Here is a 19430-nt window from a genome sequence, read left to right as displayed (position 1 = left end):
TTATATTACATTCTTCTCAAAGATTTAGTAAAGAAATACATATCATAGAACTATATTTACAATAACCCTATTCAAATTCATCATCTTCTTCCTCTAGTTCTCCATCCTCGTCTTCCGAGATAGTTTTCTGATCATCGAACTCATCTTCTTCTTCGTCGCAATCGACTCCATCTTCTTCTTGAATATCGTCATCTTCTGGTGGTAGTGCGTCATCATCTATTCCAAGGCCAATGATGTTATCATTCGTAACCACTGACCTAAGGGTGATTGGCTCATGGTATCAACCACCGTTTTTGAAGGAGTTAGTTTATCAATCTGGTAAAGTGTCTGACCCTCTATCCTATTATCAGACTCGATGTGGGCTCTTGGCTTAGTCTTAACCACAATAAAAACACATTAAAACTGTCATTTTTTCCATTTTCTCTCCTCCTTTGTCGATGGCTCTCTCTTCTCCCTCACTATTTTTTCTTTTTTTTTTCAAATATGTAATGCACTCTCTCTCTCTTCTCCCTCACTATTTTTTTTCTTCTTTTCAAATATGTAATGCTCTCTCTCTCTCTTTTCTTCTTACCATGGCTTTTGCCATTTCTTTTTTTTTTTCTTTTGGCTTGTGCATTCCACTTAATTAAGTTGGGAACCTACCAACCTCTCTCTTTCATCGACTTAAGTGGGAGTAGGCTGCTCTACTAAGCCAATTTCCTCTTTACAGGAATCAATTTTTACTTTAGATAAACTTTTAGTCATTATATCTGAGTCATTGTGATCAGTATGGATCTTCTCAAGTGTATATGACTTCATCTCAAAAGCTTGACGTATCTAATGATATCTCACTTCTATGTGCTTCAACCTAGAATAAAACATCGGATTCATACTGAGAGGGATAGAACATTGACCGTCACAAAATACACCATTAAAACTGATGGAATCAACATAAATCCTCCACAAAAATTAATATCTCAAATTAGACAAAAAAAAGATAATACAACTAACAAGTTATATCATAATATTCATCTTTACATTAGAAACAACATACTAAAATTTTATAAAAAAATAGAACAAATATGAGCACATTGACATTGCCTTTTCCCCCTTTTTTCTCCTCTTTTGTCGACGGCTCTCTTTTCTCAGTGTTTCTTTTCTTTCTTTTAAATATATGATCCATTTTGTCTCTCTTTACCTTTTTCTTATATTTTTTTATTTTTTTGTTTGTGGGTCTTATTTGAGTTAAAAACCTACCTACACAAGATAAAATATGATAAAGAGACTCTTGAGACTCATGTGTTAAAAAAAAATTATGTTTTAAACGGAACAGAAGTTTAAAAATATCTTGAAATTATTTGAAGAGATGAAGTTCCGACCTACTATTAAAAAAAAGTAATAAAGATTAATAATCTCTCAAAATTAAAGGAGTTCAAAGTTGTAAAAGACTGCCCGAAAGGTTATAACAAATGAAAAAGATATTTTGAAGGTTAATGATGGATTAAAAAATTGACAAAAATACGTAATAGAATACTACTTTATAGTGAGAAAAAATGGGCAAATATAAAAAATTGGTACTTGCAACGTCGCCACCTAACAAAATTTTAAGTACATGCAACAATGGGCCGCAAGATAAATAAGAAAATCTCTATTTAGATTTGTGGATGAAATTGGCAGGCGAATGTATTCTTACGCCGATTATCTCCGACTCAAATTTGTCTGTAAGCAATGAAACTTGAAGCTTCCAAAGACTACAAATTATAGAAATCCATGGCTATAGTGTTACCTTTCAAGGAGACATCTTTCGACACTAGTAAACAAGGGGGCTATGCAAATGTTAAATCCTTTCACTAGATTCCATTTTGATCTTCCACCAAAGTTAACTTTTTCGGATATAGAATCTTACGACGTAGAGAAAGATGAATGCACGTTACGCTTCTATGAGGATGAAGGTGAATACGACATCGTAAAATGATCGTACCAACACAAAACTTATTTTGAGAAGATTATCATGTCTTGTCTGTCGATTGGTGGTTACGATCGTAATAATAACAATACTGATTTTAGGTGATTTCTTCCAAATCCATGGCAATTTTGTGGGTAAGTTACCCTTGCATATGTGTCATCATCTCAACCATTAATCAAAGAAAATTTTCAACCTTTTATTAATTGATGCATTAAATATTTTCACACTACATTGTATTTTATGTTATTTACATTATACTCCATAACATATTTATACTTGATGCAATACGCAAATAGTTGATTTTACAAATCTCTCCCTAAATACCATACAAATCAAAACCTTCCCCAAATACCATTTCAATGTGTACGGTTTCTTCTTCTACCTCTCAAAAGACACTTCGAAGGAACTGCTTCATTCTTCAACCTCACTGCTTCTTCTACCCTTCTATCACCTCACTGCTTCTTCTTCTTTACCCTTCCTGTGGGTGATGGGTTTGATTTTTTTGGCGATTCACTCCTAAAACCTTCCCCAGATACCCCTGTAATATCCACAGCTTCTTCGTCTACCTCACTGCTTCTTCTACCCTTCCCTTAACTTAAGCGTTTAATTTTTCTAACGACCCACTCACAAAACCTTCCCCAAATACAGCTGTAATGTCCACAGCCTCTTTTTCTACGTCGTTCCTCTGATTTTAAGGTCAGTCATCGGCAGGGACAGATTTTTCCGAACCCCGTGGAAGATCCTGCCTACTGCGTCTTCGTCTAGGGTTACGCAGGTATCCTTTTCTGTGATTTACCGTCGATGAACATAACTCATCCCCTTGCCAGCAAGGTTCCGGTGACCCACGTGCAGAACGCTCTCGGAAAACCCTTGTAAGCCCTACTGCTTCTTCATCTAGCTCATTCGTTCGTTTTTTTTTGTTTTTTTAGCCAATTTGCGTGATTTGTTCTGTTAATCACTTTCTGTAATCACCGTTCATCAAAGAAGATTGATTCAATTTTGAATGCAATAGATGATGATAGTTGTCCATGGTGGTGTTAAATGTTAATCAGATCGATGGCCAGTGATGCATGCTCCTCAAACACGAGACGAGACAGAGGGGGAGCCGACGGACAACAGGAACTGAGAGCTGGAAATGCAACCTCAAGTTCGCTGTATCCTTGGGATGTAATAGATGGTGTGGCCTCAAAATGCTTCTGTGAAAAATATGCCATCAGTTACATGTTGAAGATAGACACCAAACCAAATAGGTTATTTTTTGGATGCCCATTATTAAAGGTAAGCACGCAATTCTTTATGTATGAGAACTAAGATTATGCTAAAATTTGGTTAAAATTTGAATTTTATGGAATGGAGCTTTAAACTCTATATTTTGGTTATTCTCCACCTTGCTCAAGTTGTTGTGGATGTGATTTTGAATTGTTGGGAATGGCATGCCTATTGGTTATGGAAATGATTTGATTTTGTTATTGATTTGATGTTAAATTGGGTTGATTTTGTATATGATTTGATATTGGTGCTGGTTAATTTTGATGAATGCCTAAGAATTGGGAAAAAGTTGATTTATTCAAAATAGATCTACCTAGATTAAAAATCATGATTGTGACAAGAATTGACATGAAACCTGTTCTGATATTAAAAATGGCTGCTAAAATTTGAAAGGATTTTATAGATGTAGAGTTTAGGAATTAATTACAGTGACATACGTGGATTAGATTGAATTGGAGTGTTTTGCAATCTCATACATTAATTGTGTTCTATTCGATTTAGGTGGCAGAAGCACATTGCAAATTCTTTCTCTGGGTTGATGACCACATTGTTAGGGTCAGAGCGGGGGAGGCTACAAGGGGATCAGGTGACGGGAAGCAGAATGATGTTGAAGAACATTTGAAAATGGATAATTTGATAGACCATGTAGAGGAAAGAATAGTAAAACTAGAGAAGCTGCTGAACAAGAAAAGTAGAGAAGCAGAGTTGAGAAAAAAGGCTAGAGAAGCAGTTGCAAGAGACATGGAGGCTTCATCAATAACGTCTATTGATTAGCTGAAAACCAGAACCCGAAGCACCTCTAATAGGTTCAGAAGCTTAAGAATAATTCCCTTCTTTGCTGAAAATTGCTACTAGAATGTAGAGACACAAATGTTGAAGCTCTAAAAGAAAAAATTGTTGATGACGTTTATTTGATATGGGCAACATGGTTGAAATTTGATTATGTTTCTAGTTACGTGTTCTTGTTTTACCTATACATACATATATGTTTTATGGTATTTATTTTTGTGAGTTAGTTATCAAAGTTTCCTACTAATTTCATAGCATATGAAGGCAAATATGTTGTAGTAAGTCAGTCTGAATACCAGAAAATAACAACCTTTTTATTAGTGACATGAATGCTTAAGATTGCAGTCATGTTATAACCCAATCTTCGGCAATTCTGTAAGAGTAGGAAGGAGAAGGGCATGACAATATAGACTGATGATTTGGTGACTTCCATGACAAATCATGCAGCCACCATAATAGATAATTGACAAGATCTGTTTTTCTTCTTATATACTAGTGTGCAGCATAAATTTTAACAAATGAGAGAATGAAGAAGTTGAAACTCAACTAGAATGTTATGTTAGGCTTGGGAAATTTGGTGAATTGCAACTTGTTAGTCAAGTTTAATTACTTTCCTGTCAGAAAATTTTCTGCATAGGTTTCCAAATTTCTGATCCCTTGAACCTAAATAAATCCTGCATAGGATTGCTATTTTTTATTAACTCTCAGGTTTTGTAACTTTGATGATTGTTAATTTTCCATTGTAGAAAAATTGTCCTAGCAACAAATATCGCCGAGAGTAATATCACCATAGATGATGTTGTGTATGCCATAGACTAAGGTAAAGCAAAGGATACCAGTTATGATGCTCTAAATAAGCTAGCCTGTCTGTTAACATAATGGTTTTCAAAGGCTTCAACTCATCAGGTATTGAAGTTGTAGATCATCATCTTTATACCCTTGTACATGATGTATAATACTCTAATTGAAAGATCTGATTTTTTAAAAACAGTAGCTTCCCATTATTGCTGAATCCTTTGTTTGCTCAATTTGTTTGACTTTATTCACCCCTTCATGCACTTTATTAAATTCCTGTTACTTTCTAAGCCAAAGTAAATGAACGAGTGCTAATGGGTTGATCATTTTAGAGACGTGGCCGTGGAGGTAGAGTGCAACTTGGAGTTTGTTATAGAGTGCTAATGGCTTATTACAGTTCTTACTGTGTACTGGGTTGCTCTATTTTTCTTCTTATATAGTAATATTCAACGGGTGTATGGCTTATTGCAGGTCTTACCGTGCACTGAGTTAGGTTCTGCCATCGTCCAACAAAGCAGTGGTGTATACAATTGTGCTCCTGAAACCCATGGCCATAAAGTAAGTTTGTCTTCTAACTTTTTTCAAGTAGTTTCTTCATTGCCCGTTTATATGTCGTCTTTTTTGGTGGAATCGTGTTACATAGGATAAATTTGGTCGAATTATAGGTCGAATTTTGTATGCATGTCTCGATTCATGATTATACCGGTTGAGTTCTGGTTAGGTATTAAGGTGTAACATAGTAGATGATCAAAGGTCATCGATATTTTTTTTTCCAGTATTAGTTACTTTAATTAACTGAATATTTTGTCTTTCTGACATACTTGGGATTAGGCTCGGTCAACTAACCTGAAAAAACATTTACTTTTTGGTAGTTCAAGTCTATCTAAAAGTAAAGTGGGCTATCTATCAAATTGGGTCAGCTACAAAAACAATTAGTAGATAATTCAGTTGAGGATTAATGCAGCAACTGGCTTGAAACCGGTTAAGCCCAACTCTCTCCGGAATTTTAAGCCAAACCAGATTTTTTCAGGTAACTATTTATTCCATTCATGTGTATGTCTACCCTTACTTTGCTCAATCTTTTTTTAGAATAGCATTTCTTGATTGAATATTCGTGTAAAATGTTAGTAGGTTAACTGATATTTGTCACATAATCCCTATACTAGGATGGTTAGAAACAGAATAACACCATTATAAATCTCCTATACATGAGAAACACTACATGACACATCGAATTACATAGATTGAAGTTGTTATGCAACCATTTCTCTTAATTTTGGGTCTTTCAAACTAATGTAAAACATACACTAGTAAAGAAAAACTGAAATAAAAAACACTTGGAATTAACCAATCTCATAACAGTTAACTGGGGATTTCATTAACAAAAAAACATAATTAACATCAACCGGAATACTAAACATAGAGATTCAACCAAGTTTCACAATACATGTAGTCGGAGTAGATCAAAAAGGAGTTTTAGGCATCGCACCTGTGTTAACGAGTACGTATTTTTGTTGAAAAATCCATTCATGGACGTGATGTCAATGGATTCACTACTTTCATGGAGGCTTCACTGTTTTATAATTTTTTTTAAACAAGAAGAAGAACAGATGCATTAATTTACCTAGTTCATGTCACGGAAATTAGAGGTTTACAGTCACAAAAATTACCACATCAAACATGTTGTCATTACCCTTCTGGTTTCTCATACCCGTCGTCGTAAATTTCCTTATTCCACCCTTTTTAAAAGGCTGTGCAAATAGAGCAATACATGCACATAGTTTAGTTGTTTTTAAAGGGACACCCACCGAAGAAGATTGAAGAAGAATGAACTTAGTTAGAATAAAAAATTTGTACCTTTGTCTTAGGTCCTGAATGGTGTTCGGACTTAACTTAGAACGACCTCGAAGAATTAGCAAACCTTTCTGGACTAAAACCTGAGTCCTTGGCTGATGCATTGGTCTCTGATCGATCGCAAGGGTTACCTTGCACACTATGCTGCATCAAATCTGGACAGCGCTTGTAGTAATGACCGTACTTGTGGCAATTAGAGCATGCTCTCTTCTTCCTCCAAGAAGACCTCTTCGAAGGGGCACCTTTGCTTTTGACAACAAAGGGATCGTTGATGCCTTCCACGTCAACATTAGGAGTTGACTTGCCTTGTTTGCGTGACTGCAAGCGGATAACTAACTTCACAAGTTCAGACTGGACTTCGTCAAAGTCTGCAAGATCCTTGCAAGCAATATCACACAGCTTGTTGCAATTCGATGCCAATGCACCAACTCGAAACTTTAACACCCTTTCGACGTCATCATTCACGGGTATTTCTGTGCTAATAAATTCGTTCTTTGCATTTTTTGTCCACCTTTTGTAGATCAACGAATCTGGAAATTCAAGTATGTTTTCGAACTTCGTGGCACAGAAAACATGACTGCAGCAAATACCACGTGATTCAAACAGCTTGCACGAGCACGAGAATAGATTCTTACTTCTATCGAGTTTCACCCGTCGATCTTTGGCCGGGTCTTCGAGAGCAGTCACACTGAACTCTACCTTGTCCAAGGTTATGCTTAGTACCTTAATGTTCAAAGCCCCTACCCTCTGAATCTCATTACAAATTTTCTTAAAAATGTTTCGAGTGAAATAACATGATGCAGATCTTTCATATACCTCCAACGAGGTAATCATCACTGGCTCTGAGCACTGAGACTTAAAGTCAGCTATTAATTCGTTGTTTCTATACTCCTTTAAGGCCCTATCTAGGTTGTGCATGAAGTCAATGAGGTTGTTCTTGCGATTAACATAAAACCTGATGAGAGAATTTATACCTTCGTACTGTGACGTCGTCCTTATGTAACCGAAAAACTTATCCCGGAGGAAACAATGGAACCACATCGCATGAGTTCGTACGTCTTTTCCATCCAGGTACTCCCAACAAGGTTGTACTTATCCAAAATCGCTGCCCATCTCCGATCAAAGTCTCTTTGGTCGTTGTTGTCGTATATAAGACCCTTAAAATCGCGCAGGAAATTCGGATTCTTTATATTTTCACATGCATTTCTCTGCAGATGCCATCCGCATAACTGATGGGTCGCATCAGGAAGAACATTCTTGATTGCATCTCGCATGGCAAGGTCTCCGTCCGTTATTACTGATTTAGGACTTTTGCCACCCATCGCTTCAACAAAGGTTTCCAACAACCACTTATACGTCTCTGTGGTTTCGTCGGATAGTAGGCCGGAGCCGAAGATAATAGTCTGCCTGTGATGATTGCATCCGGAGAAAATGATCAAAGGCTTGTTGTATTTATTTTTCTTGTAGGTTGAATCAAAGGCAACAATATCTCCAAAACAGTGATAGTCGATAATTGATTGCCCATCTGTCCAAAAAATATGCTCAAGCCTTTTGTCACTAGTGAACGTATATTTTCCAAAGAACAACGGATCGTTGTTTGACTTGCCAATCAAATAGTTTATTGCCGCATTGACATCCCTGTTTTTAACTTTTGACCGACGATAACAATCAATGTGGTTGTACAAATCTTTGCGTGTGAAGCCAGCATGACAATATCCACCCTTCTGGAACGCAATATACCCCATAATATGGCAGGTCTTGACACCAAAATTATGAAGATTTTCTACTTGGACTTTATCAGTGACAGTGAGACAACGATTGGCCGGAACCAGATGCGCAAATTAGGGTGGCGTCAGATCGTGGTTGTGAGATTTAACAAAACATGATACCTTCTATCTACCGCAGCCATAGTCAAGCTTTACCCTAAGCCGAGCTGGACACTTGGTTCGCGTTAGTGACCTTGCCTCCCTTGATCTATCATCCAGATCAAGATAACTCATATTCCTCCAGCCCTCCTTATTGCAAACAAGTTGCCTGCTAATGATTCTACCTTGATTATCCCTAACCACGTCATTCTTCCTCATTACAAATCTATGCCAACAAGCATAAGCGTTATAAAATTGGCAAGCCTCATCCTCTATCCTAAACTCCAAGTTCCAAATATCATCAACCATTAAATCCGCTATTCTTTTTACACCACAAACTTCTTCACTCTTGCTAGTAGAATCCAGCGAATCCACATCGTCATCCTCAGCATCATCTTCTGCATTCGGTTGATAATCAAAATCATCACCCAAATCATTATCAGAATCATTCTTCACATTATCCTCCTTTATGGACATAATTTAACCCCTGCCATAATTTTATCCAAAATTGTCAATAAACAGAACCAATGGCAGCAACTAGGGGAAGCTAAACTAAGCTGCATGTAAAATTAAATGAACCAAAACCAATTAAACTAATCCAATTGTTTTCGACCCCAGTATTAGGTTTTAATTTCAATTTTCCAAACCTAGCTACAGCATAGAACTGGATAATGTAACTTAATTTTCAAATTCCAGAATAGCAATCCAACATCCTAAACAGAGAACCGTTTAAAAGGCATAGACTATCATCCAAATTAAACTAATCTGGATTAACAAAAAAACTTAATCGGACATACCTTGATGACAACCAAAGGTTGAGCTTGAACGGATAAAATAGGGATGGTAAACCAGCTTACCAAATACGACGCACCTAATCCGAAGGCAGCTGAAAAATGGGGATGGTAAACCAGCTTCCACCAGTCACAGTTTCGTCACATACAGAAGTTCAGCTACAAATTTTTCTACTGGAGCAACATCAGTTTAGCATTCGCCCTCTCCTCAGTTGACGTCGATGCCTAGCCGACGAAACTAGAGTACCAATTCCGGCTCCCTGTTACTCGGAGGAGATCATTCTTGCCAAATAGACTCTGGGTGGATTAATCTGTGGTATAACATAGAACGAAGGAGAAAAAATCAAACAGGGTTAGGTAGTGGGTACTAGGATAACCAATTTCACTGCTGGAGGCTATGCGTTTTACAAGTTATGAGAGATATATGTTGAATTTCAGGAAGACATGGAGGGTATTTAAAAAAAAAAAACAACTTAGAGATTATAAATTATAATTGCAAATGTTCCCCAATACATTATACAGTATGTATATACACTAATTAATGTAGTATATTTATGGTATAGGTTCATTAAAAACTTTTGCTATAACTAATGAATGAATTAATAAAAGGTTGAAAAAATTTTTTAATCAATAGTTGAGATAATGACACATATGTAAAGGTAACTTACCCACAAAATTACCATGGGTTTGGAAGAAATTACCCTAATTTTATGATTTTACCTTCTTTTGATAATTTAGGCAAAAAATTTATAGACATAAAAAAATCTCATATATCTATACTCGCTCTTGAATAAATAATTAGCTTCTCTCTGTTTTATAGTGTTGCTATGATTTGCTTTGTAACCTCACTACCCCATTATATTTGTGATTAGAGCTTATATACAAGATAAAAAATCTCCTATCAAGAAGTTTGGTGCATGCTAGTTAGTGTTGAATGGTTTGTAACGATGATTATTAGACTAATTATTTGGTTTAGATAAAACAATGAAACACTCGCATATAGTTGCATACACGTAAACATATCCAATACATGTTAATTATTAAAAGAGAAAGAATTGAGACCAATATTAATTGTCTACAATGTGAATAATAAATTAAAAAAAATAAAATTAAAATTAAAAATTAGATCATTAATTAATTATTTAATTTCAAATTTAAAAATTTAAAAATTAAGATTAGTATTTAAATCTTACTATAACTTCTGATACACGTCCAATACTCACCGTCATCTTCTCCGGTTTTCACCTCGCGTCACTAAATTTCAGCCTAACATTCTGCCGCTATTTTCGTGCCTCTCTTTCGAACCGCTTCGCTTTCTCCCATTTCTTCAAGCCTCTTCTTACCGATGATACCACCATGCTCTTCTTCTTTTTCGGATCCAAACATGGTTATCTTCTTTCATGATTTGAACCCTATGCTTTACAATCGTGCCGCTTTTGTCATGACTAGTCCTTCTAAATTATGTTTCACTACAATAATAGTTTCTTCTGTTTATTCATCATCTTCTTCTATTTTAATGATCAATTTAGGATGGTCATTTTAGTAGGTATGCGGATGGTTGTTTTATTTTTATGTAGATGGTTATTTTGATTGGATTGAGTTTAGTTATATATAATTAAAATATGTTAGATGTTCAATTCATTAGGTATGTAGATGATTATTTTTATCCTTAAGTGGATAGTTATTTTTATTAAAGGTGAGTGGCGTGTGGCAAGCCAAGTAGCGACGGTGAAATGTGATGATTATTGATGAAGGTAGAGTGGCCGCCGGTTGAAAAAGAAGAGAGTATTGGAGGATTTCAGATGGTTATTTTTTTAAAAAACTAACTGAATTTTTTAAAAAATTGAAATTTGAAATTGGAGAATTTGAAATTTGATGTAAAATAACTGAATAAGAGTTTTTAAATTTATTATTTCGTGAGTAATTTTCATTTTTAACTCATATTGGGCCAAATAAACAGCCTATTATACACATTGTACAAATACACTATTGTCAATCATAGCAAAGCCCAAGTGAAGAAGAAAGGACATAGCTAACCTTGGAATAAGCACGGCATTGTTGTGTTTGATACCAAGCTATTTTCATTTGTGTTGTAGACTATGAATTTGTTGTTCTTAGAGGATACAACATATTAGCGTAATTTTGAAGCAGAAAAATCTATTAGATGAAAAAAAATTCTTAAATGAATTCAATTCCTTATTATGTTTCCAAATTCTACATATATAACTTATGCTTCCTGTTTTTATTTATTTTTTATCAATATTCTTTGTAACTTTATTTTTTTTCAACAATCACACTTATATGCTAACAACACAACAACTGCATCGACTATTCAGTTGTTCCCTAACTCCAATCTCTGTTTATTTTCTGTGTTTGTTGTGGTTGCATAATCTTTTTCGCATAAGCTTCTCTGAAAGCTTTGTTAGAATTCCATTCGAACATAAATTTGTCAACCTAACACATCAAAGTAAATAAAAATAAAAAAAAAACTCTAATCGTCAAAATGAACCTTGTTTCAATGAGAATCAACTCTTTTTATAAACTACCAACCTCGTAACGCGACAATTTATCAAGCGCTGCTGTATCTTTCTTTTCAGCCAGGTGTTGCACTTTGTTCATGAGTGAACAATACTTGTAATAGTTGGTAACCTGAAATTTTTATGAGATAACATATAATGTGAATTAAATAAATTTTCAGCAAACAAGTTTATCCATATTAAGAACTCAAGCAAGCAAGGTTTTGATTCATCAAGTTAATAGTAAATCGTATTCTTACAAATGAAATCGAGAAATAATAGCAAATCATATTCATACCTCTTCATCATATAACTGCTTCACTTTAGTAATGGATTCATATGCTTCACCCTTTTTCTTCTGCTTTTCTCCCAACTTTGTTTTCAAAGAATGTAATTCTTGGTTTATGACCTCTTGTTTTTTCTCTGCATTTCTAATTTTGGTATATTCTGCCATCTCTTTTTTTCTGTTCTCCGAAGATTCATCACAGAACACCTATAACAAGTTAAGAAAATAAATCTGTTACAAGTAGCATCTTATGACATGAATAATTGAATGTGCTGCTTTGATGTCAATGCCATAACTCACCTTGATTTGGTCCTTTATGGCGTTTTTCATCGATACATAGCCCGGAATCTTCCCCTTCGCAGAAGCATTGGCAGCAGCTTTTTTCCTTTGGTTTTGGAATTGTTCAATTTCTCTCAGTAGCTTATGGCAATGATTCTCATAGTAACCCCATTTGATCTGTTTAAAATTTTCAACACTCCAAACTTCAATTCTTACCTTGGTATAAATTTTTAATCAAATCAAAGATCATAACTTATAAGTCCTTAAATTACAGTATTTCTAAGCACTTCTAGTGACTGAAATTTATCAGCATCTCTCTGATGAGTGTTCATGTTCCTCAGAATTTGCTTTTCTTCTGCGAGACTCGTGCTTCCGTGTCGCATCAATGCATTCAGATTCTATACAATATACATTGTTATCAAGTGTAAGATGTAGATAGAGATTAATCACAGCACAATATATACACTACTAAAGTTCTAAGCTCTTACATGGTTATCAAGCTCTTCTTCCTTGAAGCATTTCTTCTTCTTAGATCTTCTCCTAGGTGCATTGTTCATGAAACACAATTCATCAAGAGCCACATACAAGTTACTTAGTATCTTCCCTTTTCGCGCCACGCGGCGTCTCCATTCCATTTTCCAGTAGTATGAGCTTCTCATCCCAGACGCAACATAGTCCTTTTCTGACTGTTAACAAAAACGGAATAACATCATTATATTATTTTTTGTCTTCTATATCAAAATTGAAGGCTGAAATCAATGCTTACAATTTTCTCTTTGATTTTATCAGTGATTTCACGAATGTCTCGGTTCATTTTCTCCACTGTGAGCTCTTGTTTCTTGATTTGAGATATTGAATCAGGCTCTGATGATGGCCAAAGCTTCACAAAATAGAACTGATGAACTAGTTTTGGGACTTCATCATCCTCTTGTGCAACTTCTAATGATGGATTTGATGATGATGACATGGTTTGCTTCAATTCCTTGCCCCCAAAATCTTAAAAATTGATTCTTACATAGTATATGCTAAGAAAAATTTAAACAGAACAATATGCAGAACAATTTTATGAGAAATACTCACTCTAATAATTAAGGTGATTCGAAAATTAACTGAGAGGCATATAGTTCTGATTTTTATGGATACAATAATTATGGAAAAGCTGAAGGGTAGTAACGATAATTCAATAGCTAATTAATTAAGTAGTCTCATATGATGTGGTCAAGTTCTTGCACCCCACGCCAAGAAAGTCAACGGCTAATCTCCATTCTTTAATAGTACTCAGTCAGCTATATTGAAGATGATCATGTGAATTGAACTATATATATTTGTAGTGAAAATAATAATTAAAAACAAGAGATTTGTTCATTCCGAGTTTCTTTATTCCGTTCTTACTCTTCTATGACATTGCCAATATATAGAAACATCTTACAAATTGTTTAAAGTCCGAAAATAAAATGATGATAATACATACACAGTCTGGTGACTACATCTATTTATTTATAATTTATAGTATATTAATTTTGAGATTCAAGATTTTACAAAATAGAAATCTGATCTATTGAATGATATGTAAGGTATCACAGTAACATTATATTATTTAGGAAAAACAAAGTTGAGGTTTAACTGGTCAAACAAAGTTGTATAAAACATTCATTTTAATTAGATAAACTTGTTATTTTAAGCATTTAATTTAAGGAAGCCACTCAAATAAAGACGTTTAAAACGTCTTTTTTAAAAGATGTTTGCTAATAATTAAAATTTAATATATATAATTGATTAAACTGTGTTATTTTTATCAAAATTAGATCAAACAAATTGATTTGACAAAAAAATCAATGAACTAAATCTTGAACTAGTCTAAATTAATATTTTTTTATAGAAAATAACTACAATATTATAGAAAATGACAAAATATTCTTATTATATATATATAATATGAGTATTTTAGTCATTTTCTATATTTCAAATATTGTAATCATTTTTTATAAAAAAATATTAATTTAAATCAATTTAAAATTTGGTTCGTCAATGTTTTAGCCAAATTGATTTGTCCGAATTAATTTATAGCAGAAATAATACGGTTTAATCAATTACATATATAAAATTTTAATTATTAAAAATATCTTTAAAAAAATATTTTAAACATCTTTACTGAATAATCTTTAATTTAATTGTTGGTATTTATGACACATTAGAGATTTTGTGATTTTCCGTGGTCCTTTGATAACATCATCACTTACAATTAGTATGTCAATTCTCCATTTCATCAATCAGAAATTTCATTTGTTTTAGACGTGATATTATAACAATTCTAATTAGTGCCCATAATGAATAAATATACAAGTATCATTAAATGAAGCATTATTATTATGAACTATATGTATCATATCTTCATAAAGTGAGTTAGTGTAAGAATATGAAACTATGAAGACAGACATATAAAACAAAATAAAACAAACACAGGTGTATTTTTTTTTTCAAAAATTAAATAATAATGTTTTACTTTTGGAGGAAGAAATTAAAGAGCTACATCATTTTTATAATAAAATGCCAAAATACCTTAAAATCAAACAAAATAACCAAGCTCGTAACCAAAATTCAAGTGTTTATTTAAACTTACCAATGATTAAAGAAAAAGTACTTGAGTAGGTGTGACAATAGATGCTAGCTCTTCTCTCCCTCTCAAGGCTGCATTGAATCACAGCACCAGGTATAACACAAATTAATTATTAAGTTGGGTGTATACGTATCTATATATAAAAGACATTCTAACTCCAATATATAGTCCAATAGTGGAAGTATATGTGGTGGAGAAACTCTTTAAAGCACCTACAATTTTTAATATTTTTGGTTATTATTATTTAATTAATATAAATATTAAATTATTTCTAATAAATAAATTTTATTAATTTATATATATAAATTTTATTAATATTATTCATATGTAGTGGGTGTCAAGCGAAAGCAATGATTAATAGTGCTATATATACAAATTATTTGGGTTTATAAGTCATATAAATTGGGCCAAATTACACACGCTATTCAACAGTTTTTATAGGGTGCTTCACGTTCCTCTTCCTCCTTCTCTTCCTTCTTTTTCTTTTTTTTTCTGTGTTTTTCTTCGCGTGTTTCATCTTTATTGTTTTTTTATTACGATTGTTGTTGCTGTATTTTTTCCTCTTTCTATTGATTTTGCAACATTATGTATTTTTTTCTTTGTTTGATTTTTTCTCCCAAAAAAATTATAAAAAAATAAAATAAGAAGACGAGAAAAAAGAAGCAGTAGAAGATGAGTATGAGGAAGAGAAAGAGTTTTGAATTATGCAGAACTTATCAGAATAAAAATACACCTAAAATTCTTAAACATACACCCAAATATTTTTGTGTTACACCTAAATTTGCTGCAAATACATAAAAATATTTCCTCTAATACTGCATTTTTTTCCTTCTTTTTTTTTCTTATTTCTTTTTTTAGTTAAATGAATGTAAGTTCATTATCTTTCAAGTAATTTTGCAGCATTATGTGTTTTTTCTTTTTCTTTGTTTGATTTTTTGTTTTTATTTTTGTTAAGAGAGTAAAACAAGAAGAAACTTGAGAAGATAAAACAAAAATAAAAAGATGAATAAGAAAAAAAGAAGAAGAAGATAATGATGATGATGAAAAAAAAAAGAAGTTAGTAGAAAATAAGAAAGAGGAAGAAGAAGAGTTTTAAATTATGTAGAACTTATCAGAATAAAAATACACCGAAAAATTCTTAAAATACACCCAAATATCTTCGTGTTACACTCAAATTTACTGCAAATACACATAAATATTTTTTTTAATGTAGAACTTTTACATTATATTCAATTCAAACAATAAATGATAAAACATTATTCACCTACAGAATCACAAACTACTAACGAAAAAATTAACTAGAAGCAATTCCAATGAAAAAAGGAGGAAGAGGAGGAGGAGGAAGTGGTGGTGTTGATGACGACAATAACGAAAGAGAAGAAGAAGAAGAACGTGCGGTAACAGCTCGAAGCGCGTGAATATAAATGACTTGTAAAGACTTGTACGAAAAAAAGCTTATATGTGAAAAATTATTCTAATATAGGTAGGTAACTAGTTAGGTAGGAGGAAATAAGAATAGATCAAGAAAAAGTCTCATAACCACTATTTTTATTAAAATTTAGCTAACATTTAACTATCAATAAAAGAGTGTGTAATCTCATATCATTAGATATAATTTCATACCATTAAAAATATTAATGATAATTAATTAAAGACTATAAATTACAAAATGTGCTGGCCTTCTAATACTATTGATAGATCAATGTGGTTGTATGAATCTAGAACCGAATTGAGAATGTATCTAGATCCGAATTGAATGTGGCCTCTGAAAGTAGCAGCAGAATCTCTTAGGGATCCCGCCCGAAACAATAACATTATTCATGAAAAAGAGAAGCAGAAGCTGCTGGTATTGAAAATAGTAGTTTAACTAATTGTCTCTATAACGCTGAAATTTGAAGTTAAGCTAGCCTTCCAAATAAACAAATAGAAAATCCTGGATCTTTATTTTCTGCACTCTAATACATTTATATTCCCATGGATCGTATCACATGCATTATTATTCATCCAAAACCCATTGTACTAATTATCAAATTAGATTATTTACATTAATTAATTTGAATTTCTGTTGGTTGGTTATTTTAGTTTGGTTAATTAATTAGCAATGATTAATATCAACTTACTCCTAAATCCTAACTGAACCAGAAGAGATAACATATATTAATTTGAAAGTCGAGAATATGTTGACTAATGTTACCTAACATTTTTCTTAATTAATTTCATCTGAATATCAAGATAGATAATTGCTAAGCTCCATTATATTTTTTGAATCATATATATACATATGGCTCAGTTTACTTTGTTGTTGCAAATCTTCAAGGATCTCATGACTAAAATATGTAACGAGCTGCAGATATTATTATATATTTACTTTACTTTATCTGCAATAACTGTATATTATTTTATTAATGAGTTATAACTCAAATGACATAATCTTTCCATACTCATCTAGAAATTACGGGTAAGTCTCACTTCTAATTTTAGAAAAAAAAAACCTGTTTATTATTTTACAAAGGATTTGGAAAACCCTTACTTACTACTGATGAAAGATCTGGAAGCTCCCAAATGTCAGTATCAATTTCAAAATCATCCCAAAACCCTGGATCTATATCCACATCACTGATTGATCCATTCACAAACCTCTTCAATCTCTCACTCACTCTTGCCGCTCCAAATTGCTGGAATGCGGAAGGAATCTACATTAATCAAAATATAACATACAACATCAGCTATTAATTAATTAAGTAATTAATCACACATTCTTTCTATTTTTCTCAATGTACTAATTAATTACCTCTGCATGCAAAACATGAATCATTGAATCTCCAGGTTGCGAAGAAGAATTGACACTAACAATCTCAACCTTCTCTTCATGCAATATGCGAATAATCTCATTGAAAAGGAACTTGTTCTCAAACCCGCATGTCAAGACCACTTGAAGCAAGGAATTACCCATTTCATGAACATCTATCATTGGAGATTTTGTAATATTTTTCTCATCGAAACCGCGAGATCTCTTCTTGTTATTCCTCCCTTTTAGCAACCTCTCCTTCTTCTCCTTTGCCATCTTCACCTTCTTCTCTAAGCTTTTGATATATTTCACGGCTTCATCTATTTGATCAGGCAATGGTAACACTTCCTGCGTTATCATATATTAAATTCAAAATTACAAGATTAATATCCTATCAATTTAAGTTTTTATGCAAATCCAAAAACAATACATAATCATTCTCGTCTTTTCTCTTATCAGCTTAAACTTTTAGAAGAAATAATTTTACAACATCTATAATCTATAGTCAGACTAATTATTTCAACTAGATTTGTTGATTTATTTCCTACCGTGGGGCTATAGCTTGGGAGAAGAGAGTTGAGTTTGGAGTAGAGATCCTTCATTTTATTTCTTCTGTTTCTCTCTATGATCTTTCTTTCAACTTTGGTTGTTGTAGAAGGTTCACTTCCTTGTTGATGCTGCTGCTGCTGATGATGATCCATGGATACTCGTGAATTCTTAGATATTTTCCTACATATACAACTCGATTAACCTAAGATTGGGATATATAGATGGAATTAGGCGATTAGGTTATATTTGAAGATTACATATTATGTATATGATATGATTTATATTTAATGAAGATATATCAGTGTCACATCAAACACAGTAAATTATTGGTGTGTGACGGTAGAAGCAAGTGAGAAAGTGAGGACCAAATTGAAAACGTCACCTTCCAAAACGTCACGTTGTTGAATAAGCATGATGTGGGAATTCTTAATTTTTTTTTTTTGCGGGCTGGTTTAGAAGCTTCAAATTTCACACTTGTTGTCTTACTCTCTTACATATGTCACTATCTAGTCAATGGCCACGTATGTCACCTTGTCCCAAGCAACTTTATGGAAAAATTAAAATAATCATCTATCGTTAATTCACTAATTCGTAAGCAGGGATCGGACAGGATTAATATTCTTTTAGACTAATTAATTATTACTTGAAAGAATTATATTATAGTGAATATACAATGATGGTGAAATTTTAGTAATATTTTTAATTTAGAAATAAAACATAAAAACTGTAATTAAATTAAAAAATATTATCAAATAATAAAAAATACAATCTTAAATATATATTGTTAAAATTTTATAACCACTATAATTATTGTAAAATTTACTTTTTAACTATCATGTACTAACGATGTAAAGTTATTTTTATACAGTTATGTAATCTAATTAAAATTTTAAATATTTATTTAAACAATGAATAAGAGAACATTCTCTAGGTTGATTTATATATTATACTAGTGTTAAACCCGTGCGATGCACGGGCTTATATTTAAATTTGATAAATTAAATTAAAAATAATATTTTATAATCATATATTTTTTAAATTTAGTATAACACTATCATCATCGTTATATAATAAACGTGTTAAATAT

The 19430-nt window shown here is 32.7% G+C and overlaps 4 protein-coding genes across 4 annotated transcripts; all 4 read right to left on the bottom strand.

The window, feature by feature from the left end:
- Window positions 1–6691: 6691 nt before the first annotated feature.
- On the bottom strand, window positions 6692–7570 carry LOC107462199 (protein FAR1-RELATED SEQUENCE 9-like). Its single transcript, XM_016080764.1, has one exon. The coding sequence runs from the start codon at window positions 7568–7570 to the stop codon at window positions 6692–6694; it is 879 nt and encodes a 292-aa protein (XP_015936250.1).
- A 974-nt stretch (window positions 7571–8544) lies between these two features.
- Window positions 8545–8994, bottom strand: LOC107462197 (protein FAR1-RELATED SEQUENCE 5-like). Its single transcript, XM_016080762.1, has one exon. It carries the CDS (start codon window positions 8992–8994, stop codon window positions 8545–8547), a length of 450 nt encoding a protein of 149 aa, XP_015936248.1.
- A 2598-nt stretch (window positions 8995–11592) lies between these two features.
- On the bottom strand, window positions 11593–13487 carry LOC107462196 (proton pump-interactor BIP131). The gene is made up of 7 exons (XM_021129357.2): window positions 13156–13487; window positions 12878–13075; window positions 12662–12787; window positions 12411–12566; window positions 12123–12317; window positions 11859–11957; window positions 11593–11762 (listed from the first exon to the last, which is right to left on the bottom strand). The coding sequence occupies exons 1-7, from the start codon at window positions 13354–13356 to the stop codon at window positions 11652–11654; spliced, it is 1086 nt and encodes a 361-aa protein (XP_020985016.2). The 5' UTR covers window positions 13357–13487; the 3' UTR covers window positions 11593–11651.
- A 4023-nt stretch (window positions 13488–17510) lies between these two features.
- On the bottom strand, window positions 17511–18568 carry LOC107462195 (transcription factor bHLH162-like). Its single transcript, XM_016080760.3, has 3 exons — window positions 18343–18568; window positions 17798–18142; window positions 17511–17699 (listed from the first exon to the last, which is right to left on the bottom strand). The coding sequence occupies exons 1-3, from the start codon at window positions 18493–18495 to the stop codon at window positions 17511–17513; spliced, it is 687 nt and encodes a 228-aa protein (XP_015936246.1). The 5' UTR covers window positions 18496–18568.
- Window positions 18569–19430: the final 862 nt, after the last annotated feature.

Source organism: Arachis duranensis, chromosome 8 (genome assembly GCF_000817695.3).
Source record: "Arachis duranensis cultivar V14167 chromosome 8, aradu.V14167.gnm2.J7QH, whole genome shotgun sequence".
Classification (NCBI taxonomy): domain Eukaryota; kingdom Viridiplantae; phylum Streptophyta; class Magnoliopsida; order Fabales; family Fabaceae; genus Arachis; species Arachis duranensis.
This window is presented reverse-complemented; position numbering and strand designations above follow the sequence as displayed.